This window comes from Trichosurus vulpecula, chromosome 8 (genome assembly GCF_011100635.1).
Source record: "Trichosurus vulpecula isolate mTriVul1 chromosome 8, mTriVul1.pri, whole genome shotgun sequence".
In the NCBI taxonomy this organism is placed as follows: Eukaryota; Metazoa; Chordata; class Mammalia; order Diprotodontia; family Phalangeridae; genus Trichosurus; species Trichosurus vulpecula.
Genome location: NC_050580.1, coordinates 81712093 through 81736562, shown reverse-complemented (window position 1 = coordinate 81736562; position 24470 = coordinate 81712093). Strand labels below are relative to the sequence as shown.

At 39.5% G+C, this 24470-nt stretch overlaps 1 protein-coding gene across 1 annotated transcript in view; it reads left to right on the top strand.

Annotated features, from left to right (window-relative positions):
- The window catches only part of PLCE1 (phospholipase C epsilon 1), a 233145-nt gene that overhangs the window by 106837 nt on the left and 101838 nt on the right, over positions 1-24470 (top strand). Inside the window, 6 exon segments of the mRNA XM_036734522.1 lie at positions 8897-9572; positions 17902-18084; positions 19248-19365; positions 19793-19949; positions 23361-23483; positions 23571-23707. Coding sequence (XP_036590417.1) covers positions 8897-9572; positions 17902-18084; positions 19248-19365; positions 19793-19949; positions 23361-23483; positions 23571-23707 — 1394 coding nt within the window.

The following is a 24470-nucleotide window of genomic DNA, read 5'->3' as shown; positions in this document are numbered from 1 at the left end:
GAGGATTCCACAGGAAAGGGATTCTATAGACAATCATGTCTATAAGTGAAATATTTCTTGCTCTTAAGGGTTTCCATTCTGTAAGTTGGCAAGGGAGGTTTCCTCCCATGCACATATGAAGTGTGCTCTCACACAGGTTACCATACTACCAACACACGTATGTAGAAGACATAAACGGAACATATAGAGGGGATACCCAGGTAAGAAACAGTGTTGATTGGGCACCACATGTGTTAAAGGCACACATATAGGGACATATGTGGCTAGGGTACATGTGTAGCCAGAACAAGTCACACCCCTGATGCTATGGAGCTACTATCTTCAGAGTCAGCAAGCATTTATGAATTGTCTTCTCACTGCCAGGCTCTGTACTAAGCATAAGACAGTCCATGCGCTCAAGGAGTTCAAAATCTGTTGGGAGATGACAACACATTAAAAAAAAAACTGAAAAAGAGAGTGGAGGAGGGTCCCCAGTGCCAGGGGCATGATGAATTCCTGCACCTAATGTGGGAAATGATGAGCTGAATGCCCTAGGCACCCCCATCATGATGTTCTTTGCTAGGTATTCCATCACTCTCACATCTTCACTCCACTCCTGGACACATTGTTTCTGCTGGGTATGCCATCCCTGCTTGATGGCCATACTATGCTTTTCACTAGACATTAGGTTTTCTCTGTTGGGTAGCTATACTCATGGCCACCAGGATGCTATATATCACCAGTTTATAAGCCTGATTTTTTCTGGGCTGAATACTGGCCATCTCCACTCCTAACTCTTAAATTGCAGTGACTAGAAAGCCTCTGCTTGATAAGTATTGCCTGACAGGCAGAATATTTCTAAGCTAAGAATAAGTCTGTTCTTGGGACCTATATAACCACTCATGCAGATCCTATGCCCCAAAAATCCATTTTAGGGAGTTCTACCTTCCCCCCAAAAAAACCCATGGAGGGTCAGGCTACAAAATCTACTTCACTCCTAACATCCTTTCCAGATTGGTGTGCAAATGAATCCAGGCAAGCACAAAAGCTAAGGAGGAGGCCAAAGTAATTCTTCTTTACCAGACCACATTCTTGACTTAATATGTGTATCTGTCAACAGAAAAAACCAACCCTGTCTTCTTTTTTTGTCTGTATTCTGGCTAGGGCATATCTAGATTTACATACTTAGGTGTTTGTGTGTTTAAACACACACACACACACACATGTATTTTGGGAGGCAACATGGCATAGAGGATAGAGACTCATGAAATGTGAGAATTGAAAGAGACTTGAGTATTCAATACTTAAATGGAAGGAATCTTGGCTAGAACATACCTGTCAAGTGTTCATCTGTTGTTTGTCTTTCATTCTGGAAGAGGACCATGACATCAGGAAGGTGATGCCATAATTTGCAAGTGAATTGGATTTAAATGAGTCAGGGCTGTGCAAAGTCACCAGCCTCACTTTCTCCTCTGGAGCCATCTGGGTCCAGTGGCCAGATATAGATCAGGATTGCTGGACATGGTTCCCCAGTGGTCATCTAGCCTCTGCTTAGAGGCCTGCCGGGATCTCCAGGCAGCCCATCATACTTTTGGACAGCTCCAATTGTTGGGAAGTTAGGTTGTTTTTTTTTCCTGACAACAAACTTAAATTTGACTCTTTGCAGCTATAAAACTGGCTTTGACCCTGCATGAGTCACTTAGCTTCTCAGTGCCCAAGCTAACTCTCTAAGATCGTGGAGAAAGTGTCCACCCATCTCAATGAGAGTTTCCTCACTTAGCCTTCCCTATACCCATAAAATGTAGGTCTAATCTAAATATACTCACATGTGAAATTTATTATAGGCTTTTTAAGAGGTGCTCTCCTCACACTGCAGGATCTTATTTCCTTTTATCATACTTTCATTTCCCTTGAGTTTCCTTTGTATATTCTGTATTGCCTACTCTTTTAAACTATGGGTCCTGATTTTGACACACTGCTGTCGTTCTTTGCTTCTATTTCCCAGGCTTCCTGTCCCTAATCCTATCACTGTCACCATGGAAGTTCTGAAAACTTTTCCTCCTGCCACAGGATTTCCAGACTACTGAAAGCACTCTTGGGCAAAAAAAAAATTTAGATCAAAACCACAAACATATCCTTTACCAAAATTGTAAAAAATCTTAATTTGAAAATTTTATAGTGCATTTAAATGTAACTATGGCATAAACCTAAGTGCCTAAACATTTTCATTACACCAATTAACAGCTACATAAGCAGAAATTTATGAGTGTACCTATTATACAGACTGTTATACAAGACTTTGGGTGGAATAGAATTCACTGAAACTAGACCAACCAAGCATTATTGCTGTGAGTCATATGCTGAGACATTAAAAAAAATCATGAAACAAATCCCTACATTAAAATGGTATTTATTCAGCTAGATTTTTTTCCTATATCATTCAGAGTTCTATGTCACAAAAACACATTAAAGTCCTGGTAGATGACCTTTAGAAACAATTCTTTAATTATGGATCCACTCTAGTTAAAATTCTCTACTAAAAATAAACACTATAACAAATATTTTCTCTAATTCCTGCTTATGTAACAGTCATTCTTCGTAGCAGAATTACCTATTTATATGTTATGTGTACAGCAAGAGGGAAAGAGGAAAAAACTGTTTTTTAATTTACCTGTTGAGCAGCAGATATCTTAAAATTCTCCTCACTCCTCCATAGTTGCCTTTCAAATTACATTCACTTCAGAATACCTATAACTGAGCCAGAAAATCCTTTTAAACTGTCCATCGAAATTAAAGAAATTTAAAAAGCAAAAAGATTCAGCAACTTCAAGGATAGACATAAATGGATCATCTGATGTTAAAACTAGAAAAATTTTACATGGAGAAAAATGAACAGCTTTCAAAGGACAAGTTTAGAATGGAGAGGGAGATTCATTGCCAGTAGGTGGACTATTTGGTATTCAGTCATGACAACCCACGAAGCAAAGACAAATAACAAAATGACTTCTGGAGAACCAATGATATCATGAGGGTGATGCCTTGACTTGCATGTGAACTCACTTTAAATGAGGCAGAGCTGAGCAAAGTCATCACCTTCACTCTCTCCTTCAGAATCATTGGAGTCCAGTGGCATGACAAAAATCAAGACAACCAATGATGGCCCAGGATGCAGTATGTGACCTTGGCCTTTCTCAATTAAGGTTTTTCCCAGGTCTCAGTTTGTCTGAGACTACATCCATTCAGTCCATTCAAAGGTTAGGTAAGAATTGAGATAAAAGATGGCCCAGTTTACCAAGTGGTATTTGTAGAGTTGCAGAAAAGGAGATGGATTGTACTAAGACTCTCAAAGCTTTTAAATCATCTACAAATTTAACTTGGCTGTTGCTACTACAAAGAATTAAAAATTGAGTATCTTACTTAGGCCAGTGGAGAAACTAATGGTGGATTTGAGCAGCCTGCAACATGTAGCCAATGAGAACTTACAGAAGAAGAACGAGTGAAAAAATGCCATCAGGTAAATTGTGTGATAAGAAGAGAAGATAAGCTGGTCAGATGACTAAGGCTATGGATAATAGGTAAATATCCTCAGTGTTCCACTGGTCTCTTCACAGTGAGAGAAGAAATCAAGGCTGTGCCTAATTTGTGGGAGAACATGGACGAGTCATATAAGAAAGGCAGGCATAGAAAGTTGCAATCTGCATCATTGGAGGGAACCTCCTAAGATCCCAGAGCCAGAGTATAGTAAGAAAATGGAAGCCCCAAAAAGTAACCTGGTTTTTTCAAGGTCATAGAGCTAGCAGAGTTGAAACAAGAAGCCAGGTTTCCTGAATCCCAGTCCAGGCCAGTGCAGGATACCTCCCTGCTTCTCCTACTTTGTTAAATCATTTCTTTTAAATTGCTCACTTACAACTTTCTCCTCTGTAGTATTTGCTTTCATTTGTAGACTTATGAAGTGAATTTAACAAGCACCTGCTATCGAGTGTCATAGGCTCAATATGTTTAATTTACTTCTTAAATACTTGTACTTTGCTATGGGACATTAGTCATTCATTCATTAATCATTTATTAATCACCTACTATGTATCAGGCCCTTAGGGATTCAACAGGATGAAATAGTCCTGCCTTCAAGGAGCTTATAATCTGGCTGAGGAAGACAACAGACGTGTATACACTTTCACGCATTCCCCTTAGACATGTGTCCTCATGTGCGTGTAGACACACAGATGACATGTACATGCTTAACCAGTACACAAGCATGGATGCAAGGGAGCAAATCCAGTGAATGGGGAGCATTGAGAGGTGCAGCCACAGCGTATGTGAAGAGAGCGATGGAGGATAAGGCTGGAGGGGGCCGTTGGAGGCAGGTTCTACTTTAAAGGATAGCACAAGAATTTGCATTTGTCCTTGGAGGAATAGCGAGCCCCTGGAGTTGATTGAGTATGGGGAGAACATGGTCAGACTTAATCTTTGGGAAGGTTACTTTTTCAACTGTGGGGATACGTTTGGAATGCTATTGCAGTAACAAAAAGGAGAGGCGGTGGGGCATGAACTAGGGGAGTCGCTACGCAAGTGGTGGCACGGACACAGATGTGAGACATTATAGAGAGCGAATCAGCAAGACTGGGCAATATTTGGATTTGTGGAGTGAGAATACGGAGCAGACTTGAATGACTGGAAGGCTGGTGCTATCCTTGACAGAAATAAGGAAGTTTGGAAGGGAATGTTTGGGGGGGAAATGATAATCATTGAGTCAGTTAAGAAGCGTTTATTAATCACTTAGTGTGTACCAGGCACTGTGCTAAATGCTGTGGATACAAAGAAATGCAAAAAAAACCCCATCATCCCTGCCCTAAAGTAGCTGACGTTCTAATGAGAAATATGAATGTGTATACATACAAGATATAAACAGGGAAAATGGAAAGTAATATCCGAGGGGAAGACACTGCCAAAAGGAAAGTTGTGCCGCAAAAGAGAAGTCAGCGATTAACAGTGTTAGAGGCTACAGAGGAGCCGAGAAGTGTGAGATTGAGAAAAGGCCATTCCATATGTTCAAGGGGAGATCAATAGTAGCTTTGGATTTCAACATCATTCAATTTTCAGTTGAATGATGAGGTGGGAAGCCAGATTGCAGAGAGTTTAGAAAAATTTGAAGGGAAGTAGAAGCACCTAGTAGAGAAAGCTTTCTTAAGTAGTTTAGCCAAGAAAAACGAAAGATAAGATGACAGCAGGAGTACTGGGATCGAGGGAGAATTTTTAAAAGGAACCACGAGTGTGTTTGTGGGCAAGAGGTAAGGTGCTAGTAAACAGAGATTGAAGAAAGACTAGGGATGATGGAGGGGGTGGTATTCTCTTACGTGTAGTTGGAAAATGTCCTCATTTCCCTTACAGCTATGGCAAGTTGGAAGAGGAAGGAATGGGCTCATGTCAGGGAGAAGGGCTTCCTCTTTATCCAAGATTGATGTGGAGGAGAATAGTGGGGGGTGATAGCTAAGTGAGGTGGGATGAAGAAGAGAGAAGTCTCAGTGAATAGACTCAATTTTTTTCAATAAACTATGCATCAAGGACTTCAGTGAAGAGGTGGTAGGAGGCGGTGCTGTGGGAGACTTGAGAAAGGTTTGTAACAGCAGCTATGAAGAGAGGGATAGGCAGGAGTTAGGCAGTTTGGTGAGGATCCAGTTGGAATAAGATACATAAATCTATAGTGGATTCACTCAGCATAGTGTTACAAGTTCCTTCAGTTCTGTTCAGCGGCATATGAACAGAAGTGAAGGAGCCATATGGTGGGAATAATTCATGGTTGGGGCTTGGCAAGGCATGACTGGTAATAGGACCAGGGGGCAAGGGATTCAAGAGAAAAGGATAATGTAGAATCAAATTTATTCAAGTAAGTAAGGGAAGAAGAGAGCGTAGCTAGCGCAGGGGTCATGCCCTGGGAGCAGGGTTAGGGGTCATAAAGCATAAAAATGGAATGATGGAAGATTCTGATCAGATAAAGCAACTTTGGTATTTGTGGAACCTCAGTGCTGCTTTTGGACAGTTTCCTCCTTTTAGGAGCAATTGATGATGACTAGAAACAAGTACCTAGCAGAGGTGGACATGTGCTTGCACATGGCCTGAGAGTATACATGGATAGTTTTGGGGGAACCCAGCTTTTGTGTGAAGCAAGAGAAATTCTCTGAATTCTCTAGAGTGTGTAATAAAAATACCTAGCTTTCTAGTCAGAGAAGGGAAATTTCCTGAGTAGTGATAGCCTTTGGAGATGCTTTGTGGATAACCCCAAATTCAAGAATTCTAGGATCTGACCATCTAGTGGGAGAAGGGCATTCCCCTGATGCAGCATACCAAAATGAGTCAGGAAACCTGTGTTCAGATCCTGCCTCTACCACTGGTTGGGTGAACCACTTAATCTGTGCCTCTGTTTCTTCATATGTAAAAGGATAATAATGTTTGTTGTATCTGCTTCAGAAGGTTGTTGTGAGGATAAAACTTTAAAATTATATACAAATGTTCCTCATTTCAAACCTATGCTAGTTTGGCTACTGAATCTCTTAATTGGTAAATAGCTTCCTAGGCTTCTGGTTGAGAGTCTCCTAAGCAACTTCTCTCTCTTAGCATATAAAACTACAGAGTACTTTCTTCCCAAAAGAATCAGGCTCTCTGCTTTAGAAATTCAATAAGTAATCATTTAAAAAAGGGAAGCCACTAGTTTCCTGTTTGAAATGAATTTATTCAATTAGATGTGATTGTCAATTTTGTTTTAGGCAATAGGCTTTGGTCTCTAGAAGAATGCTTTTTAATGGAATTATTAACATCTGGGATTAGTTTCTTTTGAGTTTTAAAATAAAAACTGACACTAAAGAAGACATGTACATTATTTATGCCATTTACATCATCATTGAGCAGCAGAATTGGGCTATAGAAAGGGCTTGTCATTTGTCTTTTCCAGACATTTATTTCAGGTTCATAATTTCTCTTTGCAAAATGCATTTAGCTGAAAACTCAAATTGAATATAGAATGTGGAAAACATAATTTCCTTTGATAAAAAATTAAGAATAGTAATTCAAATTTATTTAATCACCAGAATTTATTGACACTGATTATCTCATAATTTTAATGCTCTGCCATTTGGGCATGTTCAGGATGGGAGGGCAAGCATCCCCTTCCACTGCACAAATATAAGTAAGATGACTGCCTTCACCTACTTAGATTCTTGTTTCTTCAAGTCACCCAAGCCCTTACTAAATTGTAGCATACTGAAAAACGGCTAAACAATGTTGAGAATGATGGAAACAAGTCTACTAAGAAGTTCTTTCTATTTATATTGTTGTAATCATTCTGTATATTGTTTTCTTGGCTCCACTTACTTCACTCTATATCAGTTCATATACATGTTTTCACACTTACTTTCATCATTTACCCCTGTACTGGCTACAGTCTCTTCCCTTCCCCATTCTGATCCCTTGGTAACTTAGTTCAGTTCCACACTCTTCTCTTTTCTCAAGTTCCCTGCCCCGTTATCCTACTGAAAATCCTGCCCTTCCAAACCTCAGCTGAGCTTAGGCTACTCTCATCACCCTTTGCTTTCACTCCTATTCATGTGGTCCTAAAAGAAGCTGGCGGAAACCACACAACTGTACTGCCTGGGGCCACTACAGGTTTATTAATACATAATGATGAGATTTAATCTTATCTCAGCCCTCACAATTGCAAGGCAATTACACCTCCATAATTGATTCACATAACCCCTCACCACAGTGACTTTCCAAACCTTTTTGTATTTCCTCAAACCTTCTGTGACTCCTCCTTTCCCCACCCTCTCAGCTGAGAACTTTGCCTCCTATTTCCCTGAAAAAACTGAGGCCGCTCACCAAGAGCTCTATTTTTTCCCCTCCTCCTCATCTCATATAACTCAGATATAATCAAGCTTACTTTTGGTGATTAGGGCTATGTAAGGAACTAGTTACCCCAGGAACAAGTAACCTAGCATGTTTACCTTGGCTTTTCAGAAAACATAGTGTCCCCACTGAAAACAAGTTGCTAATGTGTAGAATCTTCACTGGTCACTATGAAATTCATCTTTCCAAAAATATACTGAATAGCTTCACTCATCTCTATACCTAGTATTGATTCTATAGTGAGTGGCTTCAGTGATTAATGAGCTGCCACTCTAGAATCTCTTATTCTTTCCAATCCAATCTCAACCACTGCACTTCTTTCATTCCTAGTATGTTAATCATAAACCCTGCTAAACCTCCACCAGTCAATTTCTCTGTTCCTTTTCCCAATTCTCTTTCTCCTGACCCCACCCCCAAACCCCATGCAAAGAAGATTTCCTAGCCTATTATTTTTTTTTTGGATAAGGAGGCCATTTCAAGGTCCTTCCACTCCTTCCCTATTTCAAAAACTTATATGATATCATTTCATTCTCTCCTTTTTCTCTTGTTTCAGAGTAGATATGCCTACTCCTTACCAAGACTGATTCTTACCCGAATGAAAATTAGGATCTCATCAATTTTATTTGACACAATTTCACAATTTTATAATTCTATATCTTTGAACTAGTTATAATTTATTATTGGAAGAGATTCTTCTGGGTACATGTGAAAAATCATTTTAGTCTTTTTATCATTTTAGCTCACTCATTATGTGTTTGTCACATAAAAGACCTAGAAATTCTATTTAGATGTCTATGTTGCCACAAATTATTGAGGATATAGTGAAAATCAATTAGATAAATGTCTCTATATTTTATATTTCCAAAAGTCACTATATTTCTCTACTAATTTGGAGCCCGTAGCTAAATAAGAATAAGTGTAATGTTCTTATGTTGGCATTTTGTTGCATTCATTTCCGTTTATAATTGTTAGATTATAAAACTAATCACCTGTTATTTTTGTGATCTCACTTCCAATATAGGTTTATAATTGGAGAACTGTCTGATTCAGAAAGTGATATTTTTGAGCAGGCAAAAGAATGGGATTTCCATGGAACAGAAGAAGAGCATAAAGCATTCAACCATGGGACAGAACTCATTCCGTGGTATGTGTTGTCTATTAGAGCTGATGTCCATCAGTTCATACTCCAAGGAGCCACCGTCATTCACTATGACCAGGATACACATCTATCTGCACGCTGTTTTCTTCGGCTTCAACCTGATAATAGTACTTTGACCTGGATAAAACCTACAACTGCCTCATTAGCCAATACTAAAGCCAAATTAGGCATCACGGGAAACATAGCTGAGCCTAGCAAACTTCAATCACTTGGCAATACTGGATTAAATGGATTGGTGGAAGGTTTCTTGGATTTGTTTTCAGCCAAGGCTGTGTACATGGGACATCCTGGCATTGATATGCACACTGTGTGTGTTCAGAACAAACTCAGTAACATGTCCCTTTTAGAGAATAGTGTGACACTGCTTTATGGGCTTCAGACTACTGATAATAGATTGTTACATTTTGTGGCACCAAAGCACACTGCTAAAATGTTATATGATGGATTATTAGAATTAACAAAAGCTGTAAGAAAAATGAGGAAATTTCCTGACCAGCGACAACAGTGGCTAAGGAAGCAATATGTCAGCCTCTATCAGGTAAGGAATTTAGTGTTACCTTCCATTAATGATACAAGATACTAATGGTCTCCCAGTACACTATTGATACCTGGGCAGAGAAAGATAAACAATCAAAATTTCACTTTATTGCAATTTTAACTTCAAAACTTTGTAATCAGTGAACTGCCAGTACATGTTAGTGACTACACGTACATTGGAAACATTAGAGCTGAAATGTCAAATGCTCTTACAATCCCCTAATAGCCTATGTAACTTTAGAGAAATCACTTAATGTTCTGTAGATATTAAATTTTTAAGGTTTAAAAAGTCTCAATTCAGAGACCATATTACACACACACATATACATGCATACATACGGGTACCTGTGAATACATGTGTGTACGTACAGGCGTGCCTCGTGCTCTTGTCCTTCACCTTGTTGCATTTCACAGACATTACATTTTTTACAAACTGAAGGTCTGCGGTGATCCTGCATCGGACAAGTCTATCAGCACCGTTTTTCCAACAGCGTGCGCTCATTTTGTGTCCTCACAATATTCCAACCTTTTTCATTGTTATTACATTTGTTATGGTGATCTGTGATCAGTGAACTTTGATGTTACTATTGTAATTGTTGCGGTGCGCCGTGACCCGCGTCCACATAAGACAGCGAACCTAACTGATAAACGTGTGTGTTGTGACTGCTCCACCAACCGGCCATCCCCCAGCCTTTCTCCCTCTCCTCCGGCCTTCCTAATTTCAGAGGCACAGCAGTATTGAAATTAGGCCAATTAATAACCCTACATTGGCCTTTAAGTATTCAAGTGACGTGAAGAGTCAATCGTGTGGCGGATCTCATTGTCTTATTTTAAGACGTTGCCGCAGCCACCCCAACCTTCAGCAGCCACCACCCTGATCAGTCAGCAGCCATCAGCATCAAGGCAAGACCCTCCACCGGCAAAAAGCTTACGACTGACTTTCCGAAGGCTCAGATGATGGTTAGCATTTGTTAACAATAATTTTTCAAATTAAAGTATGTACTTCTTTTAGACATAATACTGTTGTACACTTGACAAATTACAGTGTACTGTAAATATAGCTTTTATTTGCACTAGGAAACCAAAAAATTCTAACTTTATTGCAATATTTACATTATTGCCCTGGTCTGGAATGGAACCCATGATGTCTCTGAGGTGTGCCTGTATTTATGTATATCCCCCCCAATAATTCTTCCTAGAACCACAAATCTTGAACTGGAAGGGGCCTCAGAAACCTCTTGACTAACTTCCTTATTTTTAGGTAGAAGAAACTCAGAGGTGGGATTTGAACCCAGTATTCTCAGTAGTTATAGCCATCAGTTTGCCCTGGCCTACTACTCTGTGGACAACTCATTAATCCTAATTAATAGCTATGTTAGCATACTAGCTAAGAGTAATAATAGAGTAGAGCTGAAGAATGAATAGAAGTTAAATCCTAAATTCTGAAAAAATTCAGATTATATTCAAGCTCAGTCTATATGCTTCATTGTATAATGCCTAACTTAGTTTTGTCATCTATAAAATGGGATAATTCTATATACTTTCGACTAGCTCCATGAGGACAATTCAGGTCATGTTTACAAAAGTTATATGAGATACTTGGGATGAAAATGGACCTAACTATATGTATTATTACTGTATTATGGTACCATATGTAGGTTTTACTATACACATGTCTATGTGTATGTATATTTTAATATTTGTATATAATTTACATGTATTATTAGTGCTTTGTTTATCAAGTGGTTAGACTAGTATTATCTTTAACTTTCCAGAGTATCCATAAGGCCAGAAGTAAGCCAAAAGACCTCTCAGTCCAATAAGAATTGCTCTTATGATATTTAAGCATTTATTAAGTGCCTAAAATGTGCTGGATCTTTTTATAGGTGTTGGAGATACAGAAATGAGATAGTTTTTCCCCTCAAAAAGCTGACATTCTCCTGGGTGTGGGGTTGGTTGGGGGAGCCCATGTGCCACTGCAGTTTTTCATCTTGTAGTTTTCCCTGGAAATCATCAGTTCCACCCTCCTGTTGTATTCAGAGGGCAGAGGAATGAGCAGCAAAAACAAGACAGAGGGATGGGAAACAAGAGGAAACTGACAATAGGAAGTAACTGGAGAAAAGAAGTGCCACCATTGTGTTTGTACATGGAACCAAACACATTTCTCCACGTTGAAGAAAAACACATTTTGTGTGTTAAAAAAAAGATTAGAACAGGATACCAAAGACCACTAAATAAATGTAGAGGAAAACAGTTTTGTACACCTCACTAATCACTGAGGCAACTACTAAAGGAGAAAATAGCAGAACTTCCAACTAGTAAAGAAATCTCAGTCAATTTAGTGAATGGGCAAGCTCAACTATGTGTATCTGATCAGCTTCCAGAGTCATTACTGTATCAGAGCATGGTACAAAAACTGATGTTTATCCGAAAAAAAATTAGACAATCTCTCATGAGCTCTGTTGAGTAAGGCAAGAAGATTCATTTTTTTTAATTTTCCATCAAATACAGTCAAACAAGATTTTGACATTTGAAGCATTAGTGGTAAATATTTACTCATCCAAAGTACCAAATTCTTCAGTGATATCAGATAAATCACTCATCACTGTCCTTGGATTTTGTATAACCCTAAATTCTAAATAGAAATTCCATGTAGCTTCCGTAACAGCCTTTCTCACTTGTTTCCTTCTTTGTGGATTTGGGGTGTTGAAAGCAACATCTCACCAAACTAAGCAAATTCTGACCATATTTGTATCTAACTTTAAACTAAATATGGTTGTGATGATTAGGTCATAGAAAAATTCCTTCAGCAGAGGAGTGAGGATTCAATTTTAAAAATTATACCACCATATTTTTGTATAACATTATTAAACATGTCCTGTGTGCCAGGCATTATACTAGGAGCTGGGAATTCTAAGATCATAGTCAAAAATGGTCCCCAGCCTCAAAAAGCTAACTGCCTAACTGGAGGGAGACAACATGTAAATATATAGGTGTCTACAAAATAGATAGAATGCGATTGAGAGTGGAGCTAGAGGGGACCCACCAGCTAAACTTCATATAGAAGGAAGGGCTTGAGCTAAGCCTGAGAGATGGAGGTGAGTCCCTCCCTTGGATGCAGGAGATGAAATGCCACATGGGAGAAACAGTAAGATGCCCCATTTAGTTAGACCGCTGTGTGTGTGGAGTGGAATAATTTACAGCAACACTGGAAAGATAGTTTGGGGGCAGTTTGTGAAGGCCTTAAATGACAAATAGAAAAATTTATATTCGATCCTAAAGGTAATTAATAGTGACCCACTGCAGTTTAGTGAGTAGGGGATTCTTATGGTCAGACCTGCACTGTAGGAAAGACAGTTTGGCAGCTACACGAATGATAGATCGAAAGGAGGAAAGATGTGAGGCAAGACCCGTTAGGAAGTCACTGCAGTAGCCTAGGCCAGAGGTGAGGAGGGCTTGAATTAGAATGGTGGCTCTGTGACCAGAGAAATGGGAACAACTGTTAGGGATGCTGGGGAACAGAAATTACAGATTTGGCAACTAAGTGCCTACGTGGGGTAAATGAGAATCCAGAGCTGAGGATGACACCAAGGTTTCAAACTTAAATGACTGGAACAGTAATGCAATGTAAAGCAATGGGTCTGAAGGGAAAGGTAAATTATGTTTTGGATTTGTTGAGTTTAAGATATCTATAGGACATCCATTGTGAAAGGTCTAATAGACAGTTGGTAATGCCAAACTAGAGCTTAGAAGAGAAACTAGGGCTAGATATATAGATACATATAGATATATAGATACATAAAGATGATAATCCTTAAATCCCGGGAAAATAATGTTAACAATAGACCATAAATCAAAAAGGGAAGAGGCCCAGGACAAGGTCTTGGTGTACACCTGGGGGCGTATTTTGGATTAGGATTCAGCAAAGTAGACAGAGAAGTGATGGTCAGATATGTAAGTGAAGAGCCGAGAGAAAACAGGATCAAAATCACAGAGGAGAGAATGTCTAGGTCAGAGGAGGCACCGGCAGTCAGCAGCGTCAAATGCCGCTGAGAAGTCAGCACCCACTCTGTGTACTGTGTTAGACCCTGGGGGGATGCAAAGACGGTATGTGAAACAATCTCTGGCTCCAAGGAGCTTACCTTCAACGAGGGAGACGTTGTGTGTGTGTCTGTGTCTGTGTCTATATGCATGTGTGTGTGCATGTTTGAGCATGTATATAATTACATACAGAATAAATAAAGAATAAATACTCAGAAAATCCATTAGATTGTGAGATCCTTGAAAGAGAGACTATTATGTCTCCCCAGTGTTTAACACATTGCTTGGCTTGTAGTAGGCATTAGTAAATGTTTATTGACTGACTGAATACAAGTTAGTTAAATGAAAGCTAATTAGGGAAGAAGAGTGGTTGGTCAGGAAGGATGAGGATTAAGAGAAGACTATTGTTTGTCAATTAAGAAATAACTGGTGACTTTGGAAAGGTCAATTCCTGTTTAAAATATGAGATTGGAAGCCAAACAATAGAAGGTTTAGAAGCAAGGAAGAGGAGAGGAAGACAAAGCAACTAGTACAGATAGGTTTTTCCAGGAGTTTGGCTGTGAAAGGGAGAAGAGATATAGGCTAATAGATTACAAAGGTAAGATGTTAGGGTCTTGTCAGGGGATTTTTCAAGATAGAGTTGAGAGGGACCGAAATATATTTTTGTACATTAAGAAAGGAATCCAGAGATGAGGAGAAATTGAAAATTACAGAAAGGGGAGAGAGGATGGGATAATAGTAGGGAAATCTACTGGAAAAGACAAGAGGGAATGGGATCAAGGGCACATGTAGACGATTGGCCTTGGCTTTCAGCAAAGTTGGGAGTAAAGGAAAAGAGAATGAGGCATAATGGGAGGAGGTTGAAGATGAGGATGAGGGGAAAAGAGGGAGTTCATGGTGAATGGCCTCTGTTTTGTCCTTAAAGTATGAGGCAAGGTCTTCATCTATGAGAATGGGGAAAGATTTCAGAAGAGAAAAGGAGCTGTGGAAAGACTGTTGTCAGGAGTGAGATAGAGAATGGATTAGGAGTACAAGGATTGGGCTCTGAACCAATTCTAGAACTGCAGAACCCACCAAATAGCAGAGGAAAGCAGGGCTCCAGCCCAGGACAGCCTGGATGGTTGCTGGGTGAGGTCTTTCGCGCATGGAGCTGGGAGCGGAGCAGAGCCCAGCATGGGCCTCGTGGACCAACCAGACTAGGAGCCGGGCAGAGCGAGCCCTAGCACTGTGAATCAGTGCGCTGTGGCAGTTGCCAGACTTCTCAATCCACAAACACCAAAAACAACAGAGAAGAACTGCAGAACCCACAAAATAGCGGAGGGAAGCAGGGCTCTTGTCCAGGACAGCCTAGATGGTCTCTGGGTAAGGTCTATCCCGCATGGAGCTGGGAGCAGAGCAGAGCAGAGCCCAGCGTGGGCGGGGCGGACCAACCAGACCAGGAGCCAGCCGAGCGTGCCCTAGCGCCCTGAATCAGTGAGCTGCAGCAGTTACCAGACTTCTCAACCCACAAACACCAAAGACAACAGAGAAGGTCAGTGGGAAAAGCTGCTGGGGACCGAGTGAAAGAAGGAATTCGAGGTTCAGCCACCACCATGGGGCAGCAGAGGTGGGGCAGCTACAGAACTACAGCTGCAGTTGCTTCTGGCCCCAGGCCCACCTGGTGGGAGGAATTCAGTGGCAGATCAGAGCAGGAGTGAAGAGCCTGCTGATGATCTAAGTCCAGTCTGGGTTGGGGGTTCTTGGGGAAGGAAGAGTGCTGGTGTGGCAGCTGGCGCATCCCCCCCAAGTTTGGAACATAGTATTCATTACTCTACAAGCAGTCATACCCCGCTGAAAAACTCAAGGGTGAAGTAAGTTGACTGGGAACATGGCCAGGCAACGAAAACGCACCCAGATTCAGCCTCAGACTTTGGAATCTTTCTTTGATGACAAAGAAGACCAAAACATACAGCCAGAAGAAGTCAACAAAGTCAAAGAGCCTACAACAAAAGCCTCCAAGAAACACATGAATTGGTCTCAGGCCATGGAAGAGCTCAAAAAGGATTTGGAAAAGCAAGTTAGAGAAGTAGAGGAAAAATTGGGAAGAGAAATGAGAAGGATGTGAGAAAACCATGAAAAACAAGTCAATGACTTGCTAAAGGAGACCCAAAAAGATACTGAAAAATATACTGAAGAAAACAACACCTTAAAAAATAGACTAACTCAAATGGCAAAAAGCTCCAAAAAGCCAATGAGGAGAAGAATGCCTTGAAAGGCAGAATTAGCCAAATGGAAAAGGAGGTCCAAAAGACCACTGAAGAAAATACTACCTTAAAAATTAGATTGGAGCACGTGGAAGCTAGTGACTTTATGAGAAATCAAGATATTATCAAACAGAACCAAAGGAATGAAAAAGTGGAAGACAATGTGAAATATCTCATTGGAAAAACCACTGACCTGGAAAACAGATCCAGGAGAGATAATTTAAAAATTATTGGACTACCTGAAAGCCATGATCAAAAAAAGAGCCTAGATATCATCTTTTAAGAAATTATCAAGGAGAACTGCCCTGATATTCTAGAGCCACAGGGCAAAATAGAAATTGAAAGAATCCATCAATCGCCTCCTCAAATAGATCCCAAAAAGAAATCTCCCAGGAATATTGTCGCCAAATTCCAGAGCTCCCAGATCAAGGAGAAAATACTGCAAGCAGCCAGAAAGAAGCAATTTGAGTATTGTGGGAACCCAATCAGAATAACCCAAGATCTGGCAGCCTCTACATTAAGAGATCGAAGGGCTTGGAATACAATCTTCCGGAGGTCAATGGAGCTAGGATTAAAACCAAGAATCACCTACCCAGCAAAACTGAGTATCATGCTCCAAGGCAAAATATGGATTTTCAATAAAATAGAGGACTTTCAAGCTTTCTCAGTGAAAAGACCAGAGCTGAATAGAAAATTTGACTTTCAAACACAAGAATCAAGAGAAGCATGAAAAGGTAATCAAGAAAAAGAACAAGAAAAAGAAATCGCAAGGGAGTTACTGAAGTTGAACTCTTTTGTTTACATTCCTACATGGAAAGATGATGTGTATGATTCATGAGACCTCAGTATTAGGGTAGCTGAAGGGAATATGCATATATATGTTTATGTATATATATATGTATATGTGTGTGTATGTATATATGTATGTGTATATATATATAGAGAGAGAGAGAGCGGGCACAGGGTGAGTTGAAGATGAAGGGAAGATATCTAAAAGAAATAAAATCAAATTAAGGGATGAGAGAGGAATGTATTGAGAGAGGGAGAAAGGGAGAGATGGAATTGGGTAAATTGTCTCGCATAAAAGTGGCAAGAAAAAGCAGTTTGTAGGAAAAGAAGAGAAGGCAGGTGAGAAGAAATGAGTGAATCTTGCTCTCATCAGATTTGACCTGAGGAGGGAATATCATACATACTCAATTGGGCATCTTACCCCACAGGAAAGAAGGAGGAAGAAGAAAAAAAAGGGGGGGATGATAGAAGGGAGGGCAGATGGGGGAGGAGGTAATCAAAAACAAACACTTTCGAAAGGGGACAGGGTCAAGGGAGAAAATTCAATAAAGGGGGATAGGTTAGGAAGGAGCAAAATATAGTTAGTCTTTCACAACATGAGGGTTATGGAAGGGTTATACATCATGATACGCATGAGGCCTATGTTGAATTGCTTGCCTTCTTAGGGAGGGTGGGTGGGAAGGGAAGAGGGGAGAGAATTTGGAACTCAAAGTTTTAAAAACAGATGTTCAAAAACAAAAAAAAAGTTTTTGCATGCAACTAGAAAATATGATAACACAGGCAATGGGGCGCAGAAATTTATCTTGCCCTACAAGAAAGGAAGGGAAAAGGGGATGGGAGGGGAGTGGGATGACAGAAAGGAGGGCTGACTGGGGAACAGGGCAACCAGAATATACGCCATCTTGGAGTGGGGCGGGGGAGGGTAGAAATGGGGAGAAAATTTGTAATTCAAACTCTTGTGAAAATCAATGCTGAAAACTAAATATATTAAATAAAAAAATTTTTAAAAAAAAAAAGGAGTACAAGGATTACCTTACTGCAGAGAAGTCCCAAATGAGATTAAATAACCTAAATTTGTAGCGCATCCAGTGGGCACAGTTGTGACCTTTTCTAGCTCAGTTCAGCAGCCTGTGACAGAACAAGAAAACAGGGAACTCAATAGCAGTAGATGGTATAGACTTAACGTTCCTTTTCCTGAGGAGCTTCTCAGTTGTGTGACATTCAGTCCTCTATTTGTAACCATGTCGTTCTTTACAGGAGGATGGAAGATTTGAAGGTCCGACTTTGGCTCATGCTATTGAACTGTTTGGTGGCAGACGTTGGACTACACGAAATACAAGCCCAGCAACACTGTCTAAAAGTGTGGAGAAACCCGTTGTCCAAAGGAACAACACCCTTGGGATAAGTGCAAATAAGAAAAAGAAAAAAATCCTTATGAGGGTAAGAGTTTGATGCTTATCAAAGCAACACATGCTTATTGAACAATCGTAAAAAGAGTTGCAAAAATGCACCTCCTCCACCCCCTTTGCAGAGGTGGGGGAATATAGATATTGAACTCCTCAAGTAATGAGGGAGAATGCTGGGAGCCCATAGAATAGCCAGCAGGATTTTGAAAGGATGATCTGTCTGGATTGAGTGAACCTTAGAAGAGGAAAAGCTGTTGAGTGATGACTGGAAGAGATAGTATGAAAGTGGCGATGTGGATCAAGCAGAATACTTATTTTTCCTCTAGGCATACCATATTTTTGAGATTCCCTTTAACCCCAGTGTACATTTGGGGATCAGAAAAACAATATGACATCTGCAGAATCCTAATATCTGACTCTTAATGTAGTTTCCCTTAGAAACAATCTCATAAATTATAGTTAGATTCTCAGGGAGAGGACAGAAGTCTATCTAAGAATGTAACTGCAGTTTAGTATTTTATGAGATGTTACAGCCTAACCCAAGAAATTAACCTCCATATATAACATTTCCTCTTTTGGAAATTCAATTAAATTCAATTTATTAAACATTTATTAAGCACATAACATGTGCAAGAAGGTACTGGTGATAAAAGTTCTCTTGAGAACACAAACGTTACTCTTACTGAACTCTCATTAAACAAACCAATTAAACTCAAGAAGTTTACAAATGAACGGATGGTGGGAGAAGAAATGTATACAAATAACTGATACAAGAGATCACAGGATCATAGTTTTAGAAGTTGAAGAGACCGCAGAGACCATCTAGTCCAGTCCTCCTCATTTCAGACGGGAAAACTGAGACCAGGTAGGTTAAGGGATCTGCCCAGTGGGGTCATACAGGTAGACCACAAGCAAGAACTGAACCCAAGTCTTCTTCTGACTCCAGCCCCCATTCATGAGGAGACAGAATAATCCAGAACACCCCAAGGAAAGATTTTGAAACACAAGTTAAGGATCTTTAACCTCTTCTTGAGCAGTGGAAATCCACTGGTGGTGGCCTGAGCCGCAGGTGTTACCAAAGCTGGGGAGTCCATCAGGGAAGAGGTTGCAATTGTGCAGAAAGGAGGTAAGTATTTGGGATAGATCAGACATGGTTCCAAGGAAAAGGAACAGAAATGCCCTGTGTTCTGTTTTCAGGGTGAAAGTGGAGAGGCTACTGATGATGAGATGGCCACACGAAAGGCAAAAATGTATAAGGAGTGTCGTGGCCGCAGTGGCTCAGATCCTCAAGACCTTAATGAGCAAGAAGAAGCAGGTAGAGCTGTGTTTTCATATTCTAAATGTAGATCACAGCTGGTTTTTAAGTTTCATAATAATTAGAAATTTTGTTTTGTATTATGATTATGATGCCTTAAGAACTGCTGGTAAAGCACTAAAACAGCCCAAGTTTTCTTATCTGTGTGATATATTTTACAAAAAAAAAATAAAATTCATGAACAGCTGCATTAGAACTATGTTAACTTACATTATCTTCCCTCTATTGAGCATGGAAAATATTCTTTTGATGATACAAGACACTTGTCAAAAATCGTGGTTTCATTTTTTAAGCATATTTAAGTATAAAGGCAGTCTTTAAGAGGGATTCAGGTTTCATGTTTGTTATCATGGGACTTTTGAGAAACAAATATTAAGGAAATGTATAACCTGTGACAATGTTTATTTTCCCTCCTATACTTCTATAGATCAGAATGCCATCATTAGTCTTTCTAATAATCTGCCCTCCAGAAGAGCTCACTCTTTGACTACAGCTGGATCTCCTAACTTAGCTGCTGGAGCACCTTCACCAGGCAGACCACTCTCCTCACCTGTATTGTCACCTTCAAGCAAGAGTCAGCCTAAGTAGGGACAAATTCTGTTGTAAAATAGAATCATTAATATCATTTAGTTGTATTTTTTTGTTCTTTAGATTGCTCTTTTTGAGGTGACCCTATAGAAATCCAACTCACTAATTAAAAAACTAATTACCCTTGTGCCATTAATTTATTTCATTGAGAAAAGCATCTTGTTTTTCCTAAGTGTATATTCTTCTATATTCCCATGGTATCACATTTCAGGGCTAATTTTATAGTACAGAAAGACTAACCTACAAAGATCCGATAGCAGAGATAAACTAGGTCTCTGATTTCATAATGCAAGATGTCAGTTCTGTCAGTCATTTAATATGATGACTTATAAGCGTATTACAGGAATAGTGTATGTAATACTTTGCTCATAGTTGGGGGGGTGTAATTTGCATGACTAGGAGACTGAGTGGTGAAGTGGAAAGAGCATTGTATTTAGAGTTTGAGAACCTTCCCCTTCTTACCCAGAATCCCCCAGAACTAAAAAGAGAGAGAGCAAGGCAATTGTAAACAGCTTGGAGATTTACCAGCTGATGCTTTGAAATCTGCTGATTGGGGAATCCTAGGCCCAAAGTTCTAGTGCTGCCTATGAGGTAATCAGTATTGAGAAAGGGATTCTGGCAGGTGACAGCAAAAATCACATCATCTGATTTTACTTTAAAGCTGTGATTCAAAATCTTAAACTCTTGATTTAGTACCATTTCATCTGATTTCACATACATATGCACATATGTACATCATGACTTTTAAAATCAATCTAACATCAATTTTAAATTTTTTAAAAATAATCATATATATAAAGGCAACATTGGCAATTCCTACTTTTAGGAAACAACATGTTCCTCAAAACATTATAACAGTCAGTGTGGTATAGGATATAAAGACTCTTGTTAGGTATTGGGCAACTCAGCTTCTCAGGACCTTGGGCCTTTGTCTTTAAAATGGGGATAATAGTGGTATCACAGGCTGCTTTAAAGGCTAAAGTGAAGTAACATATCATAAGCATTTGGCAAACCTTCGAGCATCACATAAATGTAAGCTTTCATTCATTGTATAATCTTGGGCAAGTTACTTCATAACGTTAGGGCTATGTTTCCTCAGTTATAAAATGGGGTAGCTGGACTGGATGATTTCTAAATTCCCAACTCTAAATCCTAAGAAGGTAGATTGTGGTGAAGCTGACTGAGCATGCTCTGTACACTCATCTGTTTTCACTTTTGCCATTTGTGCATGAAATTACCTTGTTTTGCCACTAGGAGACACTGGTGTGTCATCTGGGTGACTAGGAAAGCCACATGTATCTGGAATATTTAGTTCAGTTTTGGGTGACACATTTTAGGAATGATATCGATAGGCTGGAGAGCACTCAAAAGAGGGCAGCCAGGAAGGGGAGTGGCCCTGAGTTCATGCCATGTGAGGACTGGTTGAAGGAACTAGAAACAGCATGAAAAAAAGAAAAGACCTAGGGAGTGGGGGCCATGACAGCTATCTTCAGGTATTTAAAAGGTGAATTTGTGGAAAACAGAGCACTCTTCCTGAGGTCCCCCAAGGACACAACCAGAAGCAGTAAGTCGAAGTTGTAAAAAGGCAGATGTGACATCTGAACCATGATATCTGAGTAGTTTGGGTTTTTTAAGATTCAGCTAATTCAGACAACCTGTGTTCTGTAGCAGCATGGCTCTTAGAGCTAACATGAAGAAAGAGTGTTAATTCATGTTATCAGAAACTATAGTAAGAATGTTTAATTCAATTCAGCAAATGTAGTAAGTTCCCACTGTGTGGAGACTGAGAGAGATAGGAAGTTGAGAGGTCCATCCATGAAATGGTCATTTGGTAGGAAGATGAGACTCCTCTCCTGTTACTAAACAAGCATAGCCTTTGTCAAGTCAATTGTTTGACCTCATATTGACCAAAGATCCCAACTCTTACTAGTTTTTAAAAACTAAATTGACTGAATTAATTGACTATTTTGACATTGTAGAGATATAGCCATGGGATGATGCAAGATGTGTGTGTTTGTGTATGTGTGTGTGTTTTTAATGTCTTTCTGAGCAGCAGAAAACACTCTTTTACTTACATCACTTAAAATCTTGCTTACTTATCTGATCCTAAATCTTTGAGAGCATTGATTGGTCGGGGTACATGTAGCTGAGCTTATAGAGAGTCTTTTCTGAACTCATGATTGCTCTTCTAGACAATTTGTCCTTGGCACATATACATTCAACACCTTTTATGGCCTAAGATGCAGGTAGTTGTTATCTGGAGGCACAATCTATAATGAGCAGTTCATCATAATTAGCCTAAGAATGATGATGCATGTTTATCATCCTATTATTTCAGGATTTGTCAACATTTTTAGTGCAGATACTAATAATTATGCTGGGAATGACCTTGGAAGAATGTATTGTTACCTTAGAGTAAAGGGTGAAAGTGGGTCCAAGTCAAATTTCTTATGGAAGTTACAAATGAGAATAAAATATTCTTGAGTTTTTAGCATGCAAATCAAAAAGTTACATGAAGCTCTACTTTAATAGAATTGTTCCTTAAAATTTTTAGTATTGAGAGCTTTCTATCCTACCTGGGCTGACTTCCTATATCTGATATATCCTATATACTGCTGTAAAGTACTAATAATAAGAAAAATGATAAGAGAAATGCAAAGATTATAAAATCTCAAAGTAGTGTTGGACGGCTACCAAAAAACAGGCTCCCTAATATACTGATGATGGAGCTATGAATTGGTCCGATCATTCTGAAAAAAATTTGGAATTATGCTATACAAATGATTAAACTGTCCATACCTTCTGACCTAGGCATCCCATTGCTAGACACATACTAGGTCAAAGACAGAAAGAAAAGTCCCACATGCACCAAAATATTTATAACAGAATTTTTTGTGATAGAAAAGAACTGGAAACAACATAGGGACCCATCACTTGCAGAATGGTTAAATCGTGTTCCATGACTGTAATACAATTTTGAAGTAGTGTGGATTGAAATGAGCAGAAACCAGAAATAAAACACAGGATCACTATATTTATAAAACAGAAACATTCCCCCAAAAGCTTTAATGCTCTGTAAATTATAATGACCAAGTTTGGCCCAAAAAACAAGTTGAAAAAATGTGACTTCCTCCCTTCATTATAAAGGTAAGGGACTATGGGTGTGAATTATTGCATCCATAAACACAATGTTAGCTAGTTTTGCCAAGTCACTTTTTTTGTCTTTTTTTTAATCTTTGTTACAAGGTCTAGCTCACTGGGTCAGGAAGGAGGAAGAATATATTTGGAAATTAGTGTGATGTAAAAATCAAGAGGCATCAATAAAAATAAGACTTTTTAAAAGATGGGCTATGCTAAAAATGACAGCATCCATGTTTTACATAATTAGAGTAATTTCTTTATTCTAGTACATGGAGCAGCAGTAGTTGGCACGGCCGAGTTAAAGGCGGACTGAAGGGATTCCAAAATTTCATGGTTTCGGATAGTAACATGAGTTTTGTTGAATTTGTAGAGCTGTTCAAGTCATTCAGGTAGGATATAATTTGTTTTTCTCTCTTTCCACGTCAGAGCTGTTAAACAATACTAATTACAAAGCACTTATTATTCTTATTCTCAAGTGTACGGAGTCGAAAGGACCTCAAGGATCTGTTTGACATCTATGCTGTGCCCTGCAGTAGATTGGGCTCTGAGTCTGTGCCACTCTATACAAACCTGAGAATTGATGAAAATACCAGCGGCCTTCAGCCTGATTTAGGTTGGTTCTTATAGTTTTAAATATCCTTGAGATAACATCACTTATCCTTACCTGAAAATATTTTAAAATTTAGTGATTAATTCATAGAAAAAGCCAGACATTCTGTCTCAGGATATTGCGGACACATGTGAATTAAAATACTCAGAGATGGTGTGAGATAGAGTGCTGTGCTGGACATGAGGAACACCTGCGTTCGAATCCCATTTCCAGCACTTAGGGGCTCTGTGACCGTGTCACTTATCATCTCTGAGTCTAAATTTCTTCATCTGTAAAATGAGAATCACAGTAATAACACTGCCTCGGAAGGTTGTTGTGAGGTTCACATTTGACCATGTGTGTCAAACGCTTGCAAGTTCTAGAGTGCCTTGTCAATGTAACTGTTGTTTAAAGAATCAGCAGCCACGGTCTTAAATGTTGATTAGTCTGCCCTTTGCTGTCAGTTAGCCAATCAGTCACCAAGCATGCATTAAATAACTACAAGGCTCTTGGGATGCAGATCCAGAGAATGAAACAGTCCTCAACTGTCAGTCTGTAAAGGCAGGAAGATCTGACTCTCTAGTCTAATCCTGCCCATCAGGTAACAGTGGTAGTAATAATGGCCAACGTTTATATGGTGCTTTCAGATTTGCAGAGTACTTTACCCGTATTATGTCATGTCCCCCTCACAACAGCCCGCCAGGCAGCTCCTGTGGTTTTCCCTGTTTTACAGATGAGAGGAGTCTGAAAGCACTCAGGTGCCTTGCTCACCGCCATAGAGCTGGTA